Raw genomic sequence first — 24,363 nt, forward strand, 5'->3', positions numbered from 1 at the left:
AGTTTGTAGTTGTCGATGGATGTTAGATAATCTAGAAAAAATTTAAGCATAGAAATTTATCTTAAATTTTAAAAAATTTGGTGAATATTATTAGTCCCTAATATGCAAGTTTGTAGTTGTCGATGGATGCTAGAGAATCTAGAAAAAATTTAAGGATATAAATTTATCTTAAATTTTAGAAAATTTGGTGAATATTATTAGTCCCTAATGTGCAAACTATAATATTCTTGGCGATATTTGTAAAAATATTGAAATTTCTAATGATTTTATAGTCTCTATAAAATTTTGCCAACTTTTAAAGTAAAATATTTTTATGCTATAAAATTTGGGCAAATCATTTTAAAAAATGAAAATTCACAAATCTTTTTTTTTTAAACATGGCAAATTATCTTAAATTTTAGAAACTTTGGTGAATATTATTAGTACATAATATGCAAACTATAATATTTTTGGCGATATTTGTAAAAATATTCAAATTTCTAATGATTTTATAGTTTCTATAAAAAATTTGCAATTTTTAAGATAAAAAAATTTTATGCTATAAAATTTAGGCAGATCATTTAAAAAATAAAAATTCACAAATCTATAGTTTTTTTTGCTACCGGCTAATATTAGCCTCCAAAATTTCATTTTTAGTAAATATTACTTATTATTATCTTTATGCCCATGAAAAAAAACATGCCATATTTAAATGTATAAAAGAACTTGATAAATTTGTAAATTAAACCACAACCAACCAAACTTGACATGAAATCATCGCATGGTATTAGTAGTTTTAGTTGCCATATTTAAATGTCTAAAAGAACTTGATAAATTTGTAAATTAAACAACAACCAACAAAACTTGGACATGAAATCATCGCATGGTATTAGTAGTTTTAGTTGTTAAAAAAAAACACAACTTCTATTAAATGCTTTTAACAATGCCGTGGGAGAGGCTATGGGTGATGTTGTAATTTAATTGTCACCTCCTCCATAAATATCTTGAGGACACCATGTTCACCATTTCTACATATGTATTGTTATGTAATTAGAATGTATATTAGAGATGAACATCTTATGTTACTATGTTGTTTATATGAAGATGATAATAAAAATTTTAGCAGTAACTATTTAAATTCAGCAACCTAGCATATATTAGAAAAGTTGATTTGTGATTATTGGCTTTAGAAATTTATAGTTAAATTGTATTATAATTTTTTTTGGTTGCTTTTTTTTAATATTGTAAATAAAATATAATTAAATTTAATGTATGTTTCAAATTTTAATGGTTTTAAAGATTTGAATGTGATTTTTAGAATGAGAAATGTATTTTACCATTTATAATGAGAGTTATGTGTGATTTTGTTTTTATTCAATGTGGATTTGAAATATGTATCTCTTAAAATAAAAATAAAATATTATGAAAAAAGTAATATTTCCTATAATAATAAAGAAAATGAATATATATATGTAGGTAAAAAATAAAATGTTTCAATATAATCTCAAGTAATACTTTTGTATATCTTAAACTATATTAATAACAAAAAGAACATTTCAATGTGAACAATATGATTCATAAATAAAATATTTTAATGACCATGTTAAATAAAATATTTCAATGTCAATTATGTATATATTATCTATGGTTTAGAAAAATAGATATATATTATATCAAAAATTTCAAAAAAATACATTTGCATGGTTAAAATGTTTTAGGTATTCTCACAATCCTACATCTTAACTTTTTCTTCAATCAAATTTGTCTCAAATTTGACAAATATTTGTTGGATTTGCAAGTTTAAGTACTTAAACAAATTTTAAAGGTGTTGAATCCATTTATACATTAAAAGATGAAATATATATATACCAGGTATCTAACAAGTCCACTTAAGTCCAAGTTTTTTTTCTTAAATTTTACATTCTAAAAGAGATGCATATAAAAAAAATTGATTTCTCAAAATTTACTAAACCTATGGTTAAGATAAATCTATACTAATTTAATATAAACATTATTTTTTTTCAATAAAATGTAGTTAATAATATAAACACTGGAAAAAACTAATTTTAACTCTTTGAAAACACGTCTTTTTACTTTTTCCACTCAAAATTAATATCAGATATTTTTTAATAATTAAAAAAAAAAAAAAAAAAAAAAACCTGTCTTTTTACTCTTTTTACTTTTTCCACTAAAAATTAAAAATTAATATCAAATATTTTTAAAAATTGTAAAAAAAAAAAAAAACAAAAAACAAAAACCAAAACCTACACCTACACCTACACCTACACCTAATCCTTCATAAACCCTAATCGCCCTAGAAAATATAACTTTGTATAACTCCTATAAGATTTGAGTCATGATTTTGGACGGTCTCCCCTATAAATTCTTAGGAACAAACGTCTTGTATCATCTAAAGTGGAATTAGGGAAAAAGGAAAAACTACCCTAAAAAAACAGTTACATTAAGACAATTTCACTACGATCTAAGAAGAAGATGGAATTGTCCCTCGTAGAAGTTTTGAATCACTCACAAGAGTGCAAATTGTTTTGTACAGTGATGTGTGGTTTGACCGCAAGTCACATGGCCGAAGCCCCGGGAGACCGAAGTTCAAATCTCATTGAGTACAATGACTTGCTGTGGTGGCGGTTAGAAGGGCGGATTCCCCTTTCCCCTGAGTCTGCTCTTCCTAAAATTATAGGAACTGGATTCCCCTTTCCCGTGAGTCTGCTCTTCCTAAAATCATAGGAACTCAATATACCAGACTTGTAGGTGGTTGGTTATGCTGTTGGTGTTATAGTGGCAGCTATGCGTTTGATCGTGAGTCTCCCATAGATTAGGGCTGAACGTTACCGATTCACTGTATGATTAAAGAAAAACAAAAAGCAAATTGTTTTGGAAAGTCTGAGCACCTCAATTAATATTCGCCCATTGATGTACGATTTAAAGGTCAATTCGTTTGCGGATGGAAAGTAAATCTACCGAAGACCGCACTACAATGGTCAATGGCCGGCAAAAGTGACCAGGCGGTACACGCGCTAATTGTCATGGGTTTCGCGAGAACGCAGACTATTGCGCGTTGCTGTGGACGGATTATGAGCGGTTTCTCCTAATTCGGCTTTTTCCTGGTTAAAGTGCGAACCACAGTCATGGCAAGAGCAAAGGGAGTTTCCTTTGCATTCATGCCAGTGTTATACATTTGCCCTATGCTGGGTAATAACTGCAACGATAGACATGCTTTCTTTTCTCCTATTTTTTTTAAGACTTCAACTTTATAATCGTATGTGTGATCCTTGCAGGAACAGAAGGTGCGACATTCGAGATCCAGAACAACTGCCGATTCACGGTTTGGGCAGCCGGTTCACCGGGCGGTGGGAAACGTCTGGACAGAGGGCAGTCGTGGACGCTTCCAATACTCACGAAAACAACAAGGGGCAGGTTGTGGGGACGCACTGGGTGTTCCTTCAACAGCAGCGGCCAAGGCAGCTGCAAAACTGGAGACTGCGAGGGCCTACTATACTGTAAAGGGTTTGGGGCCACTCCTGCAACTCTGGTCGAGTATTCTATCGATGAAAAGCACCTTTACGACATCTCTCTCGTCGATGGATTCAATCTGCCAATGTCGATCATACCCTCCAACTATTCGTGCCCAGCAATTAGCTGCAACAGCACAATAAGTCCCGTCAGTCCCTCTGAACTGAGGGTTTCCGACAGATGCAATAGCGCCTGCACTAGTTTCAAGACACCACAATATTGTTGCCCTGGGAATCATTCCAACAGTTGCAGTACCAGTCATTATTCGAAGTTTTTCAATGGCCAATGCCCCGGTGGTTACAGCTACGCTAAAAACGACACCGCTAGCACCTTCAGTTGCTCCAGAAGCACTGACTATAAAGTTGTTTTCTGCGCCAATGCCACCTCCTTTCAAGGTCAGTTCTCTGTTCTACTATGTGACAGCTTAAGAATCATACGAGTGGATTTTGGAGAATCATAGAGTGGATTTTCGATCTTTCTCAACATATTATACATTGTTGCGATAATTCTTTATTTTATGATTTTTAAATAGATCTCTTTGACCTCCTGAGCGGGTACTGAGGGTTTGGATTTCTGTGTACAAATTGCGTATTTCTCTGTCCGAATGCACATCTATGATCTGAGTACTCAACCTATTGAATTTAGTATTCATTCATTTTGGTTATGGTTATTTAGGAAAAATGGTAATGAGAGATTTTTTTATATATCTCAATTATATTAGAGAATGAGAAATTATAATTCTAAATGGTTAAATGTGCACAATCCAAAATATTCCATAACGTAAAATCCATCTCTGTATTTAATAGCGAAATGTTTGCGATTTCTAGAAAACAAAAACAAAATTAGCGTCACCAGATTCCGAGGTCAAAATGTTACCCAATTAAACTACCGATATCAGCGTTCAGGTTACTTAGCATTATCGTATACAGTATAGATCTTCTTTCTGTAGATCCTCTTTATTTACCGTTTTGCTTTTAAATAAAATGGCGTTCTTTTCAATAGCAAAAAAATATCCCCTTTTTACTATAAATTTGTCCGTCAGGATTTACAATATTATAGTTAAAATAAAATTAAAATAAAAATATAAGTCTTAGTTTAATTGTTTTATGCGTTGGTTTTGTTTTTTAAAGTTTGCAAGATATATTTTTTACTAAATGTTTTTTAAAATGTGAATCAAATTAACATTTTTTTAAAATTATGGGTACTTGGTTTGTGTGAACGATTCTGATCAATTTTGGCTTTTCAAAATTAATTTATTGAAAATTTGCGAGGGTAGTTTTGAAATGTATAGTCAGTACGGTGCAAATGCTAAAAACTCATCACCAAATTTAGGTCAAAAAGTCAACATCTAAAACAATTAGATTGCAGTGCCTATCTCTTCTTTACAATATTATAGTTAAAATAAAATAAAAATAAAAATATAAGTCTTAGTTTAATTGTTTTATGCGTTGGTTTTGTTTTTTAAAGTTTGCATGATATATTTTTTACTAAATGTTTTTTAAAATGTGAATCAAATTAACATTTTTTTTAAATTATGGGTACTTGGTTTGTGTGAACGATTCTGATCAATTTTGGCTTTTCAAAATTAATTTATTGAAAATTTGCGAGGGTAGTTTTGAAATGTATAGTCAGTACGGTGCAAATGCTAAAAACTCATCACCAAATTTAGGTCAAAAAGTCAACATCTAAAACAATTAGATTGCAGTGCCTATCTCTTCTATCATTTGGCTTTTCCTATCATTTGACTTTTTCATAGAGGATTTTACACAAACTCTTGTGAAGAGTTATGGGAATCACAAGTATGAGTTGTGTAAGAATGAACAAGACACAAACTCTTGTGAAGAGTTATGGGAATCACAAGTATGAGTTGTGTAAGAATGAACAAGACAAGATGCAATTGTTATATGCTTAGATTTTTTCATCTAAATTATGTAATTTTTTATGACATTGTAATTTTTCATTGTTTAGAATGGCGAAATTTGATTTTTGGTTTTGACTTTTGCATTGCAATTCAAAGATATAATTTATGGGGAGATTGTAAATTTTCTTTATTTAGAATTTATTTTTGAATGAATAAATAAATCTAGTGTTTTTGGAAAACCTTTGGAGATCACAATTCATTTTTATCATTCAAATAATTTTATTAAGAAATTTAGAGTTCTCTGTTGTAAAACAATTTTAGTTAATTCATGTTTTTTTGTTATTTAAAATGCATTTTCAACTACATTTATGGATTCAACAAATTGAAAAATCTTTGAGGTACTGAGTTAACAATTCAAACTTGTGATTCCAACAAATTCTTAAAAAAAAATTGGAAAATTTGACCAAAATATATGTTGGAAAATAATTCAAAACATATAACAAAAACTGCCTCCAGAAAAAAAGTAGTGAAAATTTCCCTCGAAAAAAAATAAAAATAAACAAACAAACAAAAAAACAAACGTATTTTCAAAACATAAATGTGCATGTAACTATTAGCTATTAGCATTCATTTAAACCACAATTAAATTACAAAAAAATTCTAACAACTTGTTCATAAAATTAAAGTAAGAAGTAGATTTTGATATTATATAGTGTAAGAAAAATTCATAATTTTTAATATCATAGGTTTAGCTTTTATTAATATAATTTTAAAAAATTAATTACTAGAATTCATTTAAGCCACACTTAACTAATAGAAATGATTATCTTTCTCTTTTGAATTAAGAAAAAGTTTGTAATTTTAATTTTTAATATTATAATTCAGTTTTATTTAACAATTTAAAATTTAAAAATATATTTAAATAAAAAAAATTATAAATAATTTTATATATTACAATATTATTAACACCATGTAATAAATTTATACCTAAAATTTATATATAAAATATTAATTAAATTTTATATTCAAAACATAAATTAATTTTTATATTAAAAATATTTTAAAAACTAAATTGTTTTTACCAATTCCCTCTCATAAATTGACATTATTATTGTCTTAAATTTATTATTATTCATATAACATAAATGTACTTCTTGTGGTTGAAAATTTCAAAAGTTTAAAACAGAAAGCTTATCTTTTTGAAGAGCATAAAAATGTATATTTATATTTTTAAATAGCAATCAATAGCAACGGTTTCTACTCGAACTTTTCTATTATTTAAAAATTACAACTTTTCTATTATTTAAAAAATATATAAAGTAGAAGATGATCATTTAATGTAGTATTTTGCAAATTATTAGATTATTTTATTAGTAATTTAGGATTGTCATATATCTATGTGACGTAGGAATTGTTTTTAAGAGTTGGGAAACTCATTCCAATAGTCCTTGCGCTTGAGTTTGGGAATGTTTTAGGAATTTTGAAGACTATTCACAAAACATGAGCCTAAGTTGAAATCTTTATAGGAAGAAAGGCCAAAGACATCCTTAACACTGATATCCTTAATTGACAAATTGGAGCAATCTTTTGATGGGTTAAGGAAATGTCTGACACCTCGATGTAAGGGCGATATCTGGGATCTCATGCTGATAAGTATTTCTTTTGTTGTTTATGTGTATATATCCTAGAAGATTGTGTGTGCATATTGTATGTGGGAGTCAATGCTTAAACATTAGAGTTGCTTTAACTTTTCTCTTAAGAATAACTAGAAAAACGTATGTAAAACTATTCTTATATATTTTTAAGCTAGATTGTTTCAAAGACTTGTCATGTGTTATAATGAACTTGACATTTTAATATTTTATATATATATATATATAAAGGAGACACTGAGAGAGAAAGACACCCAAAGAATATATTTATATATAAGAGAGATTATATTTATTATTTACATATTTAAACTGATTTTAATATTAATATTTTGATCCAATATTAATTTTTATTATTATATAAATTATATAATTAAAAAAAATATTTTTTATTTTTATATTTCTGATATTTTTATTATATAATATTACCGTGATTCACTGTTTCTTGTACATTTTGGAGAAACTTACTCATACCCAAGTTCCCAATATTCCCACATTCCAAAAACACATACAACATAATCATCTATATATAATTAAATTATTTTAATTTTTTAAATTTAACCTTCATTCAAATTTCATAGTAAAAAAGTAATTTTAATAATACTGGAAGGGGTTAATAATATATCCTTCTTTACAATCAAGCAGGGCAGCTCAATTTACCATCTCCTTGTTATAAGAATTCAATATTCAAATCCTGGTTAATTAAACCAACAAAAAAAAAACATCACTTCCAACTTATCGACAAATGTTTCGACATTAGAACTGACCACTGTATTTATTATTAAGTTTTTTGGTTTTTTGTGTTTATGGTAAACGTCATGCAACGGAAAAGGACCTTACCTTTCCGTGATCTTCACACAATTACTTTATTATTAAGTTTTTTTTTTTGTTTTTATGGTAAACGTCATGCAACGGAAAAGGACCTTACCTTTCCGTGATCTTCACGCAATTAAGTTTGCCTTTCTTGAGAGCCGTATTTCACACGACATTCACTACCATATATTTTGCTTTCCTTTGATGTGATTTGTTTAGTCTACTTTGTATTTCGGCTCCATTCTCCGACTATTTTGATACTGATAAATATTAAGAACTTTGTGATATTTGTATTTAGTTTATCATTGTGTTTGTTTTTTTTTTTTTTAAACGTCATGCAACGGAAAAGGACCGTACCTTTCCGTGATCTTCACGCAATTAAGTTTACCTTTTTCGAGAGCCGTGTTTCACACGACATTCACTACCATATATTTTGCTTTCCTTTGATGTGATATGTTCATTGCCCTTGACTTACTTTAGGCCAGTTTCAAATACATTTAGTCTACTTTGTATTTCGGCTCCATTCTCCGCCTATTTTGATACTGATAAATATTAAGAACTTTGTGATATTTGTATTTAGTTTATCTTATATTCGGTTTCATTCTCCGACTATTTGATATTGATTAACATTAAGAACTTTGTGACATTTGTTATGTTGAATATTCTACATAAAACGGTGTCCGAACTAATTTCTTGTTTTTAATGTTATGCGGACAAGAAGTGACCGATTCCGTGATCGGCTGCGATAATGTTTGCCTTTTGGATGGCCTTGTTTCCTAGATGGATTATCTTGGAACTTAGTTTGTGATCGTACAGGGTGAACAGTATCTACTGCACGAAAATCCTATTTGGAACTTTGCTTTAACAAATCGAGCAGTTACGTTCCTAAATCTCCAGGTTTTTTTCTCTTCGGGCTTGGACTTACCTGACATAACCTTCACTTGTGAGACCCCTTTGTTCTAAATAAATCAGAATATTAATTTATCAATAATATCAACTACTTTAGAATGTATCATCTACATTCTAAAGTAAAGTAGACTTTTGACTAATATAAAATATAAAAATTTCAAAATATTTAAAAGTATTAATTTATTTAATTACAATTTTCATAAATATTATTATTATTATATATATTTTTCATAAAACTATATGTATATATAGTTTTTTAACATTCTCATATTATTTGGGGAATTGAACATTAGTGGGGAGGATTTGACTATTTCTTCCCAACCACTGAGGATAATCCTAATTGACAAAAGGGAGGGTGCAACACTAGGACTTCTTGGAAGGTCACCCATCCAGATTTGACCTTGTCCTCCCAATCACAAGGGATAATCCTAATTGACAAAAGGGAGGGTGCAACACTAGGACTTCTTGGAAGGTCACCCATCCAGATTTGACCTTGTCCTCCCAATCACAAGGGATAATCCTAATTGACAAAGGGAGAGGGTGCAACACTAGGACTTCCCATAGGTAACCCATCCATCACACACCACTTGAAAGAATATGATGATAATGATTAACATTCAATGAAATAAAAAAAAAAAAAAAAAAAAAAAGTATTTTATAGATTTTTAAAAGGTTAAATATTACTTGGAAAAAAAAAAAAAATCTATGTTAGAAAAGTGGTTAAAGAAGTATTTCAAAATCACTATAATTTTGTTGCATTAGAAGATTTAAGAAGTTGATTATATGACAAATATTTTAAAATTTAGATTTAAGTGGGACAATTCAAAAGAAAATGTTTTTCATTTTAACTTTATATATATATATATATATCTATATCTATATATATATCTATATATATATATATGTATATAAGTTATTATATTCTATTAAGTCAAGGGAAACATTGCGAGGAGCATATCTTCAAAACACCATTGGCCTCACTTCGACGAGATTTGTTGGCCAGATGGTAGTGACAAAAAGACATTGGCAATAACAAGAAAAAACTTGAGGACCAAAGACTAGTTGCCCAAAGGGACAAAAACTGCCAAGAATCAAAATCAACCCACGGTCATCATTAAACATCAATATTACTTGGAGTTGATTCATTGGGGCCATTGCCCCTTGGTTGGTGAAATGCTTCATGAACATGTGCTTTCATATGTGCCATTCTCCCTTCAAAGTTGTCCAACCGCTCCAAGAGGTGCTTCTGATCTTTGCGAAGGGAAACCAACCTATCCATTATATACCACTAATTATGTCGGAGATCATTCATAAAACCAATGATCTCGTTGTAATCATTGTGATGATCATGGGCCAACTGCTCCAGTGTTGTTATTACCAAGTGAATTTGTGCTTTGAGCAAGTCAAAAAGTAGAGGAAGGTGTACACACCCAGGTGAGATGATGTTTCGTTATTGAATCTCCTCCCCTTCATCTTATTGTTCCACATGGCACACTACCCCCTGGCCATGAGGACTAGCACCTATACGATCTCAACCTCATTGGTGTTGTATGAGGCCTCGCTGGTAACCTTTCTCTACCCACACCAAGATTCTCAACCAATGTCTCGGCTATCAGGAAAGATGAGTAGACCCCATGCCCAAAACACCTCAGTCGTTGGCTCATCCTCACACCATGTGAATGAGGAGCTTTCAATACTTCCACTAGCCCTAGGACATCTACCACTTGATGTCCACAATGCAGGAAACCGCCAACCCCTGTTTACGAGACTAGCCCACTAGGAGAACCACCGCCATCCCTCGCACCTACAAGCTCTCCATCCCTGCCAAAACTCCCAACCAATGGGAATAAAATTCCACATACTTTTAGTCCTTCAACCATTTGACCCTTCGGAAACATAAAACCACAACAAAAAGGAGCACAAGTCACACTGGGGTGTTTAGCAACCACACTGGCCACCTTAACTAGACCCTAGGACATCCCACACACCACAATTAGGACAGTGTAAAGCAAAATCCAGCCTACAATGAGAGAGAAGCAACGAACTGAAACATATTTCAACAAGAAAATCATCCTATTAGTGATATGGTCCAAGCAGTACACTCCTAAGAATTCGCCCACAACCACAAGATTTCTAGGTTTTATGTTCAGGGGCTGCTTCTGAGTTTTCTTCTCGATACTGTTCCTTCACAAAGGACAGTGGTCCACATGATATTATTTCAAAAAGCTCCGGCCTTATCCACGCGAGACATGACCGAAGCTTCTGCAAATAACAATGATCCCGTTGGCTCCATCAATGGTCTCTTATATGGTCTCCGTGGTGATGCGTATTGATTACCAACCATACCGGAAAGAAACTCGGGAATATATATATTTTTTTATAGTTATGATTTAATGATTAATCAAGAGTCTAGGACATACACATAATTTATTAATTATAGACTGTGAAAACTCTTTGAACAACCTAACCTACTTCTTAAACTTAATCAATACAAATTAAACATAATTTCGAAATCAAACATACCTATATGTAATTTCAGGGAATCAAGTACACCTCTATTCCCCTGCCCTCACTGAAACTAGAGGTGTCGATGAGTTGCTGTTTTATGCGCTACTCAAATTATTCAATTTTCACCGATAACCAGTCTTTCTCTCGGGGAATTCTTTACATTTGGTGCATGTGTTTTTTGTTTTATCATAATATAAAATGTATGTGTGTTGATTCTTTTGTTTTCGTTATAATCGCAACATCAAAGAATTTGACTTATAGACGAATTTGACACCGCCACCAGGGAATTTGGAAAAACCGCCCAGATTGCTGCCTTCCGGTAAAACAAGATCGAAAATACTGCCTATATTGTTGGGAAGCGTCGTCGGAACAACTATAATTGTGACGCTGTGCTTGGTGTTTGTTAGACACTGCAAGAGCTTTATTAGAACAGGTCATATATATGATTGCATTATAGTTTCCATGCTGAGTTCCGCTGAGTTTTCTTGTTTTCTATTTCTCTTTTCTTGTAAAACCTGGTCTGATCCAATCGTTATGAAGAAGAAAATTGTTGTTTTGATGCTCTGCGCAGACAAGAATTTAGATGCAAGGGGAAATTTCGGGGAAGTTCTGTTTGAGTACAAGGTTCTCAGAGATTCGACTGGGAACTTTGACAGAAACAACATGCTTGGCAAAGGAGGATTCGGCGAAGTTTATAAGGTATAATATAAGACGTGGTTTTGATGGTTCTGTTCAACTATATGGTCTGTTTACAGATTATTTGTAATGGGTCCGATGAGCAGGGAAGACTTCCGGATGGGAGGGATGTTGCCGTAAAGAAACTTAATGGAAAGCACACTGCTCAAGCTGCTGAGGAATTTCTGACGGAAGTGAAGCTCATCAGCAGCGTCCGTCACCGTAATCTTGTTCGTTTACTCGGATGTTGCAAGAGAGGGCATAAACGCTTGCTGGTTTACGAATATATGTCAAATAACAGTCTTGACAAACATTTGTTCGGTACGTTGTTCTTACTAATGCGATTGTTTTTCACAATTCATGTTGTTTTTAGAAATCATGTAACTTGCACTGAAGCTTTAGAATACTATTGCTGGAGGTCCGCAGGCGAGATACAAAATCCTTTGAGCTGGGAAAACCGTTTAAACATTATAGTAGGCACAGCTCGAGGCCTTGCATATCTGCACGGGGAATCCAACGTTCGTATTATACACAGAGACATTAAATGTGCAAATATACTACTGGATGACAGACTTCATCCCAAAATTGCGGATTTTGGATTGGCTAGGTTTTTCCCAGAAAGCCAAACGCACGTTTCTACTAGAGTCCGAGGAACAATGTAAGTTCAGCCATTTATGTATTATCTGTTTCGGAAGGTCTTCATAGGCTGTTGAATCCAGACATTAACTTGTGCCTTTCACGAATTTGGTATAAGGCAGAGGCTACACTGCACCCGAATATGCCGTTCACGGGCAATTAACTGAAAAAGCTGACATTTATAGTTACGGCATCGTGGTTCTTGAGATCGTGAGTGGGAGAAAATGCGTGGACACAAGACTGCCAGCCCCTCTTCAGCTTCTTCTCGAATGGGTGAGTCTCTGTTTTAAGGAAGATAACTATAGTTTGATAATTATCATCTCGGAACATGTTTTATTTCTCTGGTTGGGAATGAAATATTCAAATGATATAATCACTTCGATCGGCGTCCTTAAGAAATCCATGATTTGCTTTTTTATATGATAACTATCTAAAATCCTGTAATTACGTGGCAGAATCCATGATTTGTCGTTAGCATAATGCTGAAATCCATCCTGCGAAGCGTAAAATAAGATCTGGATACTTGTGGGTTCATCACATTGTAAATTGTTGGAATGTTGGTAAACATTTCAAACTAGTAACTAGGATTCTCAGGGTGGAAATTACGAATTCCATAGAGCTGTGGTGATTCTTCCAACATCTCCCCTCAAAAGCAACTCAGGGGATTCTTCCAACACCTCCCCTCAAACCCAACTTGGGGGAATCGAACCTGGGTCCAAGCTCTGATACCATGTAAATGTGTTAGAAAACCTTCACAGATGAATCTAGCTAGTAAAGGTTGAACACACAGCTTTGCAGAGCAAAAACACTAAAAGAAAATCGAAAAAACAAAAGAATGATTCATTAGAAAATAGGTTACAATGCTCATGATATAGCATTACTGGGTGAAGATCTCAAGGTAATGCACCATAGTGGTGATCAATGAGAAGACTCAACACCTACAAGTAGTTTTGGAGAGCATAGTTACCAAATTCGAATTCGAATATGGATTCGAATTCGATTCGATACGGAAAAAATTTGACAATGTAAAATTCAATAGGAGAAAAATTCGACAATATACATCTTATAAAGACTAACAATTTTCTATTTAAAAAAAAAAAAATAAATAAATAAATAAATGAAATGAATCTTTCGTCACTTGATACTTTGAATAATGTGGTACTTATTTCCAATATTAATCTTTTATGTCTATTTAAAATTACCTAATAATGAAAGAAAAATGCATCAAACAAAATTTATTAGTATTGCAAATTTAAAAAGCGTGTAAGTCAAATATAATAATATAAATAACAAATATTCAAATCTGATATTTATAGAAAAATTAGATATTGAATATTAAAATTAAGTTTCAAGTAATCAACACAGATCAAAAAACTTATATCTCAATCTCTTTCTTCTTCAAATTCAAATTTATTCAATGATAAATATGTATAAATTAATTTCTGAACCTTTAAATTAAATTCGAGTCCATATCAACAATTGCAATGAACCACTATTATCCAATTTACTAATAACTATCATCTAAATAAGAATGAGAAAAACTATTTTAAAATTTTTACAATTTTTTTAATATATAACTTACCCTTCTCTTTGAACTTTTTAATACTAAAATTTCTATCACATTATTGAATATAAAAATTATTATTTTTCAGCTTAGATCTATTTTACATTGCATGCTTGCTAATTGATGAAAGGAGATTCAAACGCTATTCCGAAGGGCCGTGCCCTCTTCTCGGCGTCTTTGCTAATAACGGCAACGACGACCGGTTGGAAGATAATAAGAACTCGCAAACTTTGGGCATTGTTAACATAAATTGAATCCATAAACTAAAAACTCCGTACCGTATTAAATTTACCGTATTAAAACGCGAACCGAATCGTACTGACGAATTTCCGAATTTTTTGGGCCGATACGGCCGAACTTGGTAACTTAGCGGGAGAGAACTAGCCACTTGTGGAATGAAAGGAGGAGCAAATGAGGGAGTAAATCATGCAGAAGAACTAACCAGTTGCGGAGTTAAAGAAGGAGCAAATCAGGGAGTAAATCATGTAGTCCCATGCTCTAACTAAGTGTCCGCATGTAGGTGTGTAGTACTTCCAACATAAATCAGAAACGAAAAAGGTGAAACTGAACGAGAAAGGAGCTAAGGATATCCACTGTTACAATTGAGGTTTATATATATTAAAAAATATTTTTTTAATGTAAAAACGGTTATGGAACAATTAGGGCTAATGTTTAAAAACTGTTTTTGTTTTCATTTGGTTAGGAGCTTGTCAGAAAGAAATAGGTTAACCATCCAAGAACTAAAGAAATAGGTTAACCATCTAAGAACTATAGTGAAAACTTGCTTTTTTTGTTCATCACGAGTGAGGTAATTCTAGATAGTTTGGTTTTTTTGGAATAATGGTGATAAACCACTATTAAATTATAATGGGTTTTCTCACTATATATAAAAAAGAAAAAATTAAAAAAGAAATGTGATTATTTTGAAATAATTTAATTATTAATAATTATTAGATAAATGATAAATTGTAATCAAAATTATTCTTAATTAATTAAAAAGATTATTAAGTGGATAGTAGAATGCAATCAAAATTATTCATAATTAAACTAATTAATTAAAAATTTGTATATGAACAAGTAGCTTATGAAATAGACTCTGGTTTTTCTTCTGGATAGTGATATTGACAAAAACATAATACTAACTTATAGAATTGTAATAAAGTCTATAAATTAATTTTTTTATAATAAAGTAAAATAAATCACCATAATTAAAAATTTCATCATATATATTTTTTAAATATACACTTTTTTAATTTTTATATTAATTTTTGTTACCATAATAATAATTTAAAATAAATTTATGATAAAATTAATCTTTATAAATTAAAAAAAAAGGAAAAAAAAAAAAAAGAAATGTTTTTTTATCTTCACTGTGATGATTGAAGGTTTATTCTTTTGAAAAAGAAAAATAGTATTTATGACTTTTACTCATCATTTAATTTATATAATTATCTGTAAAAATAATAACCATACAAAAAATGAGTGTTTCAGCGATACAACAACAGTAAAGCAAATTTCATCATTACCACCATGGATGTAATTTTCAAACTATTGCCATGACTCCTGCTAGCATAATAGCAAACGCCCGATGCCTAATCCATGCCGTAAACATTTTATCAGGGATTCCTAGGGTCGAACGCTTTTGTAGAGGATTACTTGACATGTAGTCGAGCAAGGCAGGGTTTTTGTTCTGTTGTGGTTCTGTTTCAGAATCGATACAGTGTTAAGTGTGAAGCCAAATTCATGTAGGATTCTAAATCCTTCTACACTGCCAGTAGTTTCTAGAATCACATGCAGGATTCTAGATATTTCTACACCACCATTAGTTTCTAGACCATTCCAGATCTCCATCTGAATCACATACAGGATTCTAGATCCTTCTTCTGCCTCTATAAATTTGTAATTTCTCTGGCCAAGGAAAGCAAGTAAGCCAAGGTCCAAGCTTGTTATGTAATGCAAAGTGATTTCTGTTCTCCAGTGATTGTTTTATCTATTCCGTTGTTTCTGATTGAGTAATCATGTTATTTCCCCATTTGTCCATCTCTTTGAATTATTCTCTGCTATTGCCATCTAAGTCTCTGAGTATAATTCCGTTGTGTGTTATGTATGCTTTGATCTAACAACTGGTATCGGAGCTAGGGTCGAATATCCACTGTGCAAGCCACTTAGTGCCATCGCCTTGCTTTGGCAGCGTTCGTTAAAACGCTGGCTGTTACCTCTGGAGCTGTTGAAGGATCTGTCCAGAAAATCGGAAATCCCTGCAAAGAAGAGAGTCCAGGAAAGGGATCTGTCCAGGAAATCGTTGAGGAACGCTGGAACTAAAAGACAGTTGCTGCAAGAAAAACAAGGTCGTGGATCTATGTTGAAACGTGTTGTTGGAGTTTGAAACGTGGAGATCCGTGGAGTTTGGAGTTGAAATGTGGTGTTTGTAAGTTTTTTTAACGTCAAGCTTGCGCGTATACGTCAATTTTTTCCTCAAACCAACATATGTATGTGTGAAATGTGAAAAGGTTAAAACATTATATATGTTTTTTATACTTATTATAAAACATATATAATTATATGTTGGAATTTTGAAAAGCATATTTTAAAAGGAGTAGGAATTTTGAGAAGGGTATTTTAAAAGGAGGAAGGTCATTATTACTAAATTTTAAAAAACAATAATTAAAGTTTTATTTCTAAGTGGAGTTTTTGTGTTTTAGGGCGTGAATTTGATTGAAAATGGAGACAACAGTTACAGATATGGAGAAGTTGAGCGGGGATAATTTAGCCCTATGGAAATCACAGATGGAGGATATGCTAATTTTAAAGGATCAATATTTGCTGATTGAGGGCACAACAAAGAAACCCTCATTGATGACAAATGAAGAGTGGAATAAGCTAGATAGAAAGACGATTGCAACAATCCGCCAATATTTAGCAAAGGATGTTTATTTCAATGTGTCTGGAGAAAAGACGACAGAAGGATTATGGAAGAAGCTCCATGATCTATATGAGAAGAACACGGCATCAAACAAAGTGTTCTTGATGAAGAAGCTTTATAATCTCAAAATGAAGGAGGGTGCTTCAGTTGCTGAGCACTTGAATTCATTTAATATTCTTACTAATCAACTTGCCTCTGTTAAAATCATTTTAGATGATGAAATAGGAGCCATATTGCTGATGTGTTCTATGCCAAACAGTTGGGAAAATTTAATTGTAGCTATGAGAACTTCAGCAACCACAGGGACCCTGAAGTTTGATGATGTTAGCAATAGTTTAATGAATGAGGAGCTGTGATGCAAGTCAATTGCGGAAAACCAGGGAGGAGAGGCTCTAGCTCTAGCTGATCGTGGTAGGAGAATGGATCGAGGCCGGCAAGGGTGATCAAGATCGAGAGGCCGATCAAAATCAAGGAGAGGCAGAATCATCTGCTTTCATTGTGGCAAACCCGGGCACATGAAGAAAGAATGTCGATTTTGGAAGAAAAGACAAAAGGATCAGAGACCGTCTAGTACAAATCACAAGTCATCCAGCACAAATGAAGGTGAGACTACTGCTGTAGCCACAGATGGTGATGTGTTTCTTACTGTTTCAGTAGAGGATGCATGTGTCTATATATCTAGCAGTAGCTTTGATTGGATCCTTGATTCTGGGGCATCTCACCATGTAACCCCATGCAAAGATAGTTTTGTTTCATATAATCTTGGTGATTATGGTAGAGTGCATTTGGGCAATAATCATTTTTGCAGTATTGTTGGAGTGAGAGATATCTAGATCAAGATGAAAGATGGACAAGATATATTGTTGAAACAAGTGAGGCATGTACCAAAAATGCGTATGAGTTTAATCTCTATGGGACGACTAGATGACGAAGGCTATTCAACAAGCTTTAGAAAAGGAGGCTAGAAAATTAGCAAAGGTGCATTGATCGTGGCCAAAGGACCCAAGACAGGAATGTTATACACATTGAAGACACTGATAGGAAAATCAGATTTGGTTGTTGTCACAAAAGAAGGAAATTCAACAGATCTGTGGCATAAGCGTTTGGGTCACATGAGCGAGAAGGGCTTAAAAATCCTTGTTGGTAAAAATTTATTGCCAGGTTTGAAATCCTACAATCTTGATCTTTATGAGCATTGTATATATGGTAGACAAAGAAGGGTTTCATTCCTTAGAGGTGGCCATGACAGAAAGAAAAATGTGTTAGAATTGGTATACTTAGATTCGTTTGGGCCTGTTAACATCAAATCATTAAGAGGAGCATCATATTTTGTAACATTTATAGATGATGCATCCACAAAGATTTGGGCATAGCCTATGAAAAAAAAAGTGAAGTGTTTGGAATATTTCAAAAATTCCATGTTGTTGTTGAAAGAGAGACTAACAAATTGCTGAAGTGTTTAAGAACAGATAATGGTGGAGAATATTGCTCAAATGCATTTAAGGAATATTGTAACAGGTTTGGCATAAAGCATGAGAAGATTGTGCCTAGTACTCCTCAACAGAATGGTGTCGCAAAAAGGATGAATCACACCATTATGGAAAAGGTACGAAGTATGTTGTCCAATTCTGGTTTGGAGAAGAATTTTTGGGCTGAAGCAGTCAGGACCGCTTGCTACCTCATAAATAGATCTCCAACTACAGCCTTGGATGGTAGTATCCCTAAAGAAGTTTGGACTGGTAAGAATTTGAATTATTCTCACTTGAAAATCTTTGGATGTGAAGCATTCGTACATATTCCCAAAAAAAATAGAACTAACCTAGATGATAAATCTGTGAAATGCATTTTTTTGGGATATGCGGATGAAGATTTTGGTTATCGTCTATGGGATCTAGTCAAACATAAAATTATTAGAAGCAGGGATGTTATATTTAATGAGTCAGAAATGTTCAAGAGGATTGTAGGTGAGTTGGAGGTCAAGAAGGTTATTGACAGGTTTGAAGAGTAGCAGGAAAACATACCACCAATGCAAGAAAATGAACAACAAATTCAGGAGCATGAAGAACAACAAGTGGAAAATGATGAACAACAAGAAGAAGGAATCTTGCAGGAACCTTTACAGGAGATTCAACCTGATAATGCACCACCATAGTTGGTTCGCAGATCTTCTAGGCCTCATAAGCCTTCACAAAGGTATCCTCCTTCAAACTATATTTTGTTGACTAATGAAGGTGAACCTAATTGTTTTCAAGAAGCTTGTAAAGTCGAGCACAGTAAAGAATGGAAGAATGCAATGGAAGAAGAAATGAACTCTTTGCAGGAAAATAAAACATGGGAGATGGTAAACCTCCCAAAAGGTAGAAAGGCTCTACAAAACAAATGGGTTTACAGAATTAAGCATGAAGGTGACAAAAAGAAGGAGAGTTATAAAGCAAGGCTGGTGGTGAAAGGTTTTGCCCAAAAAGAAGGTATTGACTTCACTGAAATTTTCTCACCTGTTGTTATAATGTCATCCATTAGAGTCATTCTTGGTCTAGTTGCTGCTTTAGACCTAGAATATGAACAGTTAGATGTAAAAACTGCATTCCTTCACGGTGAATTGGAGGAAGAAATTTATATGGAGCAACCAGAAGGCTTCATAGAAAAAGGCAAAAAAGGCCTTGTTTGTAGGTTGAAGAAGAGTCTTTATGGGTTGAAACAGGCATCTCGATAATGGTACAAGAAATTTGATTCATTCATGTTGGAACATGGTTTTTAGAGGTTGGAAGCTGACCATTGTGTCTATATCAAGAGGTATGATCAAGGAAAGTATATCATATTATTGTTATATGTGGATGACATGTTGATTGTTGGGCATGATAAGAATAAGATCAATAGGATGAAGAAGGATTTGGGTAGCAAATTTGCAATGAAGGATTTGGGACCAGCACAATAGATATTGGGCATGCGGATTATGCGTGGCAGGAAAAACAAAAGGTTGTGGCTGTCACAAGAAAAATATATCAAGAAGGTGTTTGACAGGTTTAATATGAAAGATGCCAAGCTAGTTGGTACACCCCTTGCAGCCTACTTCAAGCTAAGTACTAAATTATGTCCTAGTGATGACAAGGAGAAAGAAGAGATGAGCAAGATTCCTTATGCTTCAGCAGTTGGCAGTTTGATGTATGCCATGGTATGCACACGACCAGACATTGCATATTCAGTGGGAGTAGTGAGTAGGTTCCTTACCAATCCAGGAAAACAACATTGGCAAGCAGTAAAATGGATTTTGAGGTATCTCAAGGGTACTAGTCATTATTGTTTATGTTTTGGTTATGATGAGACTGTGCTTGAAGGATTTATAGATGCGGATATGGCTGGAGATATGGATACCATAAAGTCCACTACAGGTTATTTATATACATTTGCAGGTGCAACAGTATCTTGGTTGTCAAGGCTACAAAGAATAGTAGCCCTCTCTACAACAGAAGCTTGTAAAGAGATGTTGTGGATGCAGTGATTCCTAGGAGAGATAGGAATAAAGCAGGACAAGTATGTGTTATATTGTGATAGTCAGAATGCCATTCACTTGGAAAAAAACCCAGCATTTCATTCAAAAACCAAGCACATTGACTTAAGGTACCATTGGATCCAGCATGTGTTGGAGGAAGAACAATTATCCTTGGAAAAGATCCATACAGATAAGAACCCTGTTGATATGCTCACTAAGATTCTACCACGAAATAAACATGAATTATGTAGAGGCATGGTAGGACTCGGTGTGACTTGATGACTCTTATTTGGCTTCAAGTGGAAGAATGTTAAGTGTGAAGCCAAATTCATGCAGGATTCTAGATCCTTCTACACCGCTAGTAGTTTCTAGAATCACATGCAAGATTCTAGATATTTCTATACTGCCATTAGTTTCTAGATCATTCCAGATCTCCATCTTAATCACATACATGATTCTAGATCCTTCTTCTGCCTCTATAAATTTGTAATTTCTCTGGCCAAGGAAAGCAAGTAAGCCAAGGCCCAAGCCTGTTATGTAATGCAAAGTGATTTCTGTTCTCCAATGATTGTTTTATCTATTCTGCTATTTCTGATTGAGTAATCATGTTATTTCTCCATTTGTCTGTCTATGTGAATTATTCTCTGCTATTGTCGTCTAAGTCTCTGAGTATAAATCCGTTGTGTGTTATATATGCTCTGATCTAACATACAGTATCAGGAGATCAGCTCTTCATGCGCCCCCCAGAAACTAGGAATTCACTACCTATGCGCGTTTGATGTTCAAAACTCATGCCACAACTGATTTTTAAAAGAGAGCATACATATCATGCCATGACTGATTTACAAGTGTGTATATATATATATATATATATTCTTTTAGATTCCATCAATATTGGAAAAAATCCATCAACTCCGAACTAGAACAATAACTATAACTATTGCAAAACGTTGATTAAATATAAATATGCTTTCAATTTCTCATAATATTGCGAAATGTCGCGTAAATATAGATATGCTTCCAATCTCTCTCATAAACAGAGAGATACCAGTCTCGAGAGGTTATTCCATTTAAACATGTTTAGAGGTCATTCTCTGTCATGCATCTCTAACAAGAGTGTAAAAGTCACTCCATATCATGCCATGAAGCATATCTTCTACAGGTTTACATGGTTGCTATAACGGGATTCTTTAACCATCCATGTATCTTTCGTTATTAGTTGCATCTGTCTTTTTGATGTGCTTCATATTCTGAAAATAAGAAAACAAATCAAATGTTCAACTTACAGATTGCCTTGTCGATGGCCCCATCTAAATTTAATGGATCAAGGTACTCGAAAAACCAGAGGAATTAACTGTCAGAAAAATATAGCAGCCATCAATTTCGGTAATCATAGCAATGTGCTATAATTAGAGCTAGCAGAGATGTCTAACATTAGAGCTAGCCTCTCTGTGCGTATATCAAACCCATCTAGATGTGCTTGTAAAAAATTAAAATTCTCTAATATAAAGATAGGCTATTTATGGTATATATCAAAGACTGATAAAAGAAAAGTTGTGAAAATTGTGCTGATTATTTTGATGATAGTGCAGGCTTGGAATCAATTTCAGCAGAATCATGTTTTGGATATTGTTGATCCATTGTTAGAAGGGCAGTACTCAAGAGAGCAGGCGCTAAGAGTGATTACTATCGCACTTCTATGCACTCAAGGTTCGTGGACGCAGCGGCTGGCAATGTCAAAGGTTGTGTTAATGTTAACCGACAATTTAGAGAGTACCTGCCAGCCTACACGACCAGCTTTCATAGATGCCGCTGCAGACAGATCTACAAATATCACTCCCATACCCGAATCTGCAACCTCAGCTGCTGCTCCAACTCAGGGATCTCATGGATCTATCAGTGTGTCTTTACATCCTCGTTAGCCTAACAGACTGGTGTTAGAATTCTACAAATTTCATATCAACGATTCTTCATGCGGAATAAACTCAAAGAATCATTTTATCTTAATGCCCAGGGATACGAGTTACCTCCAGCCATTGGTGATGTTTTGATGGAGGCCACAGTCCACAAGCTTCTTCTTCAGCACTCCAGCTTCAATCCAAGCAAAAAGAAAAGGACACAAGAATTCTGAAGGCACTTCCAAGCTCTGCTATCTCAGCTAGATGGTGTAAAACTGAAGGGGGTTGAGATAGGAGCTTGGGGACCAAACAGATGAACATATAGCTAAGCTTCCATCAAGCTTCTAATAGCTATGTGTTAGATGTCCACAAATCAAGGCAGAGAACTTGAATCAAAGTGATGGACCACTATAGAAGCTCCTAATAATGAATTTAGTAATTGCAGTTTCTTTTCTTAACTTAAGGAAACTACTGCAGTTGGTTTCCATTAGTTAAGGAAAGACTGCAACTCCATAATTGTAGGCAGCAATTTGCACAAAATTAATGGAGCTAACATTCTCCCACTTGGTCCATACTTCCAAACTTAATGTCTCAACTTAAAAACCATTGATAATCTGTATTAAGTAATAGATACATGAATCATGGCGATAAGTCCTCTAATGACGAGTATTATCTTCCATGTATTACTATGCATTTATCCTTATTATAATTTATGTGGCAACAATTTCTTAATGAATAAACCTTATGTTTATTCTTGGTCCTTCTTAAATGAATTTTCTCAAATCAACTTAAGGTGCACATAAATATGAGAAAAAACATCACAATAATTAAGAATTTCATCAAAATAACATTGTCCATACAATGAAAACTTCATAATGGAACCAAGTCCCATATTCAATACATGATCCTTGAATTTAAACGGTGGCATGCCCTTAGTCAAAGGATCAGCGATCATTAACTCAGTGCTGACGTGCTCAATGACCACTTTCTTTTCTTTAGCACGTTCCCTTATAGCTAAATACTTAATGTCGATGTGTTTATTTCGACTCCCACTTTTTTAGCCATAAAAACAGCAGTTGAATTATCACAATATATTCTCAATGGCTTAGAGATAGAATCCATAATTCTAAGCCCAAAAATGAAATTCCTAAGCCATACACCATGTAAAGTAGCCTCAAAACAGGAGATGAACTCGGCTTCCATAGTGGAAGTGGAAATGATACAGCTCCACCGGCCATCATAAAAATGTAACCTGATGTTGATTTACATGAATCAACACATCCAGCAAAGTCAGAATCTGAGTAGCCAATTACTTTCCAAGTTGTCCATCCGTCTATACATAAGCATGTAGTCTTTGGTTCCTTGAAGGTACCTCATAACTTTCTTTGCAGCTCTCCAGTGGTCTAAACCTGGATCACTCTGATATCGTCCCAACATTCCCACAACAAATGCAATGTCAGGTCTTGTGCAGACTTGAGCATACATTAGGCTTCCGACAGCAGAAGCATATGGAATGTTCTTCATTTGTTCCCTTTCAAAGTCGTTCTTCGGGCATTGGTTCAAATTGAACCTATCACCCTTCACAATGGGAGCTACACTTGGTGAACAATCCTTCATCCGAAATCTCTCTAAAATTTTATTAATATAGGTTTCCTGGGACAGACCCAAGATGCCTCGAAATCTGTCTCTATGGATCTTAATGCCAATGACATAAGATGCCTCACCCATATCCTTCATATCAAAATTTTTAGAGAGGAATTGTTTCACCTCATGTAGCAAAACCCTTATCATTGGTTGCTAGTAAAAGGTTATCCACATATAAAACAAGAAAACAAATTTTACTCCCACTAACCTTCAGGTATATACATTGATCCATAATGTTTTCTACAAAACCAAAAGAAGAAATTACATTATGGAATTTCAAATA

At 33.5% G+C, this 24,363-nt stretch overlaps 1 protein-coding gene across 5 annotated transcripts in view; it reads left to right on the forward strand.

The window, feature by feature from the left end:
- Positions 1-2,879: 2,879 nt before the first annotated feature.
- Positions 2,880-24,363, forward strand: part of LOC149183191 (PR5-like receptor kinase) — a 138,614-nt gene continuing 117,130 nt past the window's right edge. For 2 of the 5 annotated variants that reach the window (XM_089417086.1, XM_089417085.1), the window contains exons 1-7: positions 2,882-3,189; positions 3,276-3,905; positions 11,534-11,683; positions 11,822-11,949; positions 12,033-12,246; positions 12,352-12,583; positions 12,684-12,834. In XM_089417086.1, the coding sequence (XP_089273212.1) occupies positions 3,126-3,189; positions 3,276-3,905; positions 11,534-11,683; positions 11,822-11,949; positions 12,033-12,246; positions 12,352-12,583; positions 12,684-12,834 (1,569 nt within the window). In that variant the 5' untranslated portion in view covers positions 2,882-3,125. Of the gene's footprint in view, positions 3,190-3,275; positions 3,906-11,533; positions 11,684-11,821; positions 11,950-12,032; positions 12,247-12,351; positions 12,584-12,679; positions 12,835-22,130; positions 22,740-24,363 lie in introns of those variants that run through there. The other 3 variants (XR_016257174.1, XR_016257173.1, XM_089417084.1) reach the window with 2 other exon arrangements.

Source organism: Pinus tabuliformis, chromosome 3_2 (assembly GCF_031772625.1).
Source record: "Pinus tabuliformis cultivar Carrire ecotype Pingquan chromosome 3_2, CPIR1, whole genome shotgun sequence".
NCBI classification, from domain to species: domain Eukaryota; kingdom Viridiplantae; phylum Streptophyta; class Pinopsida; order Pinales; family Pinaceae; genus Pinus; species Pinus tabuliformis.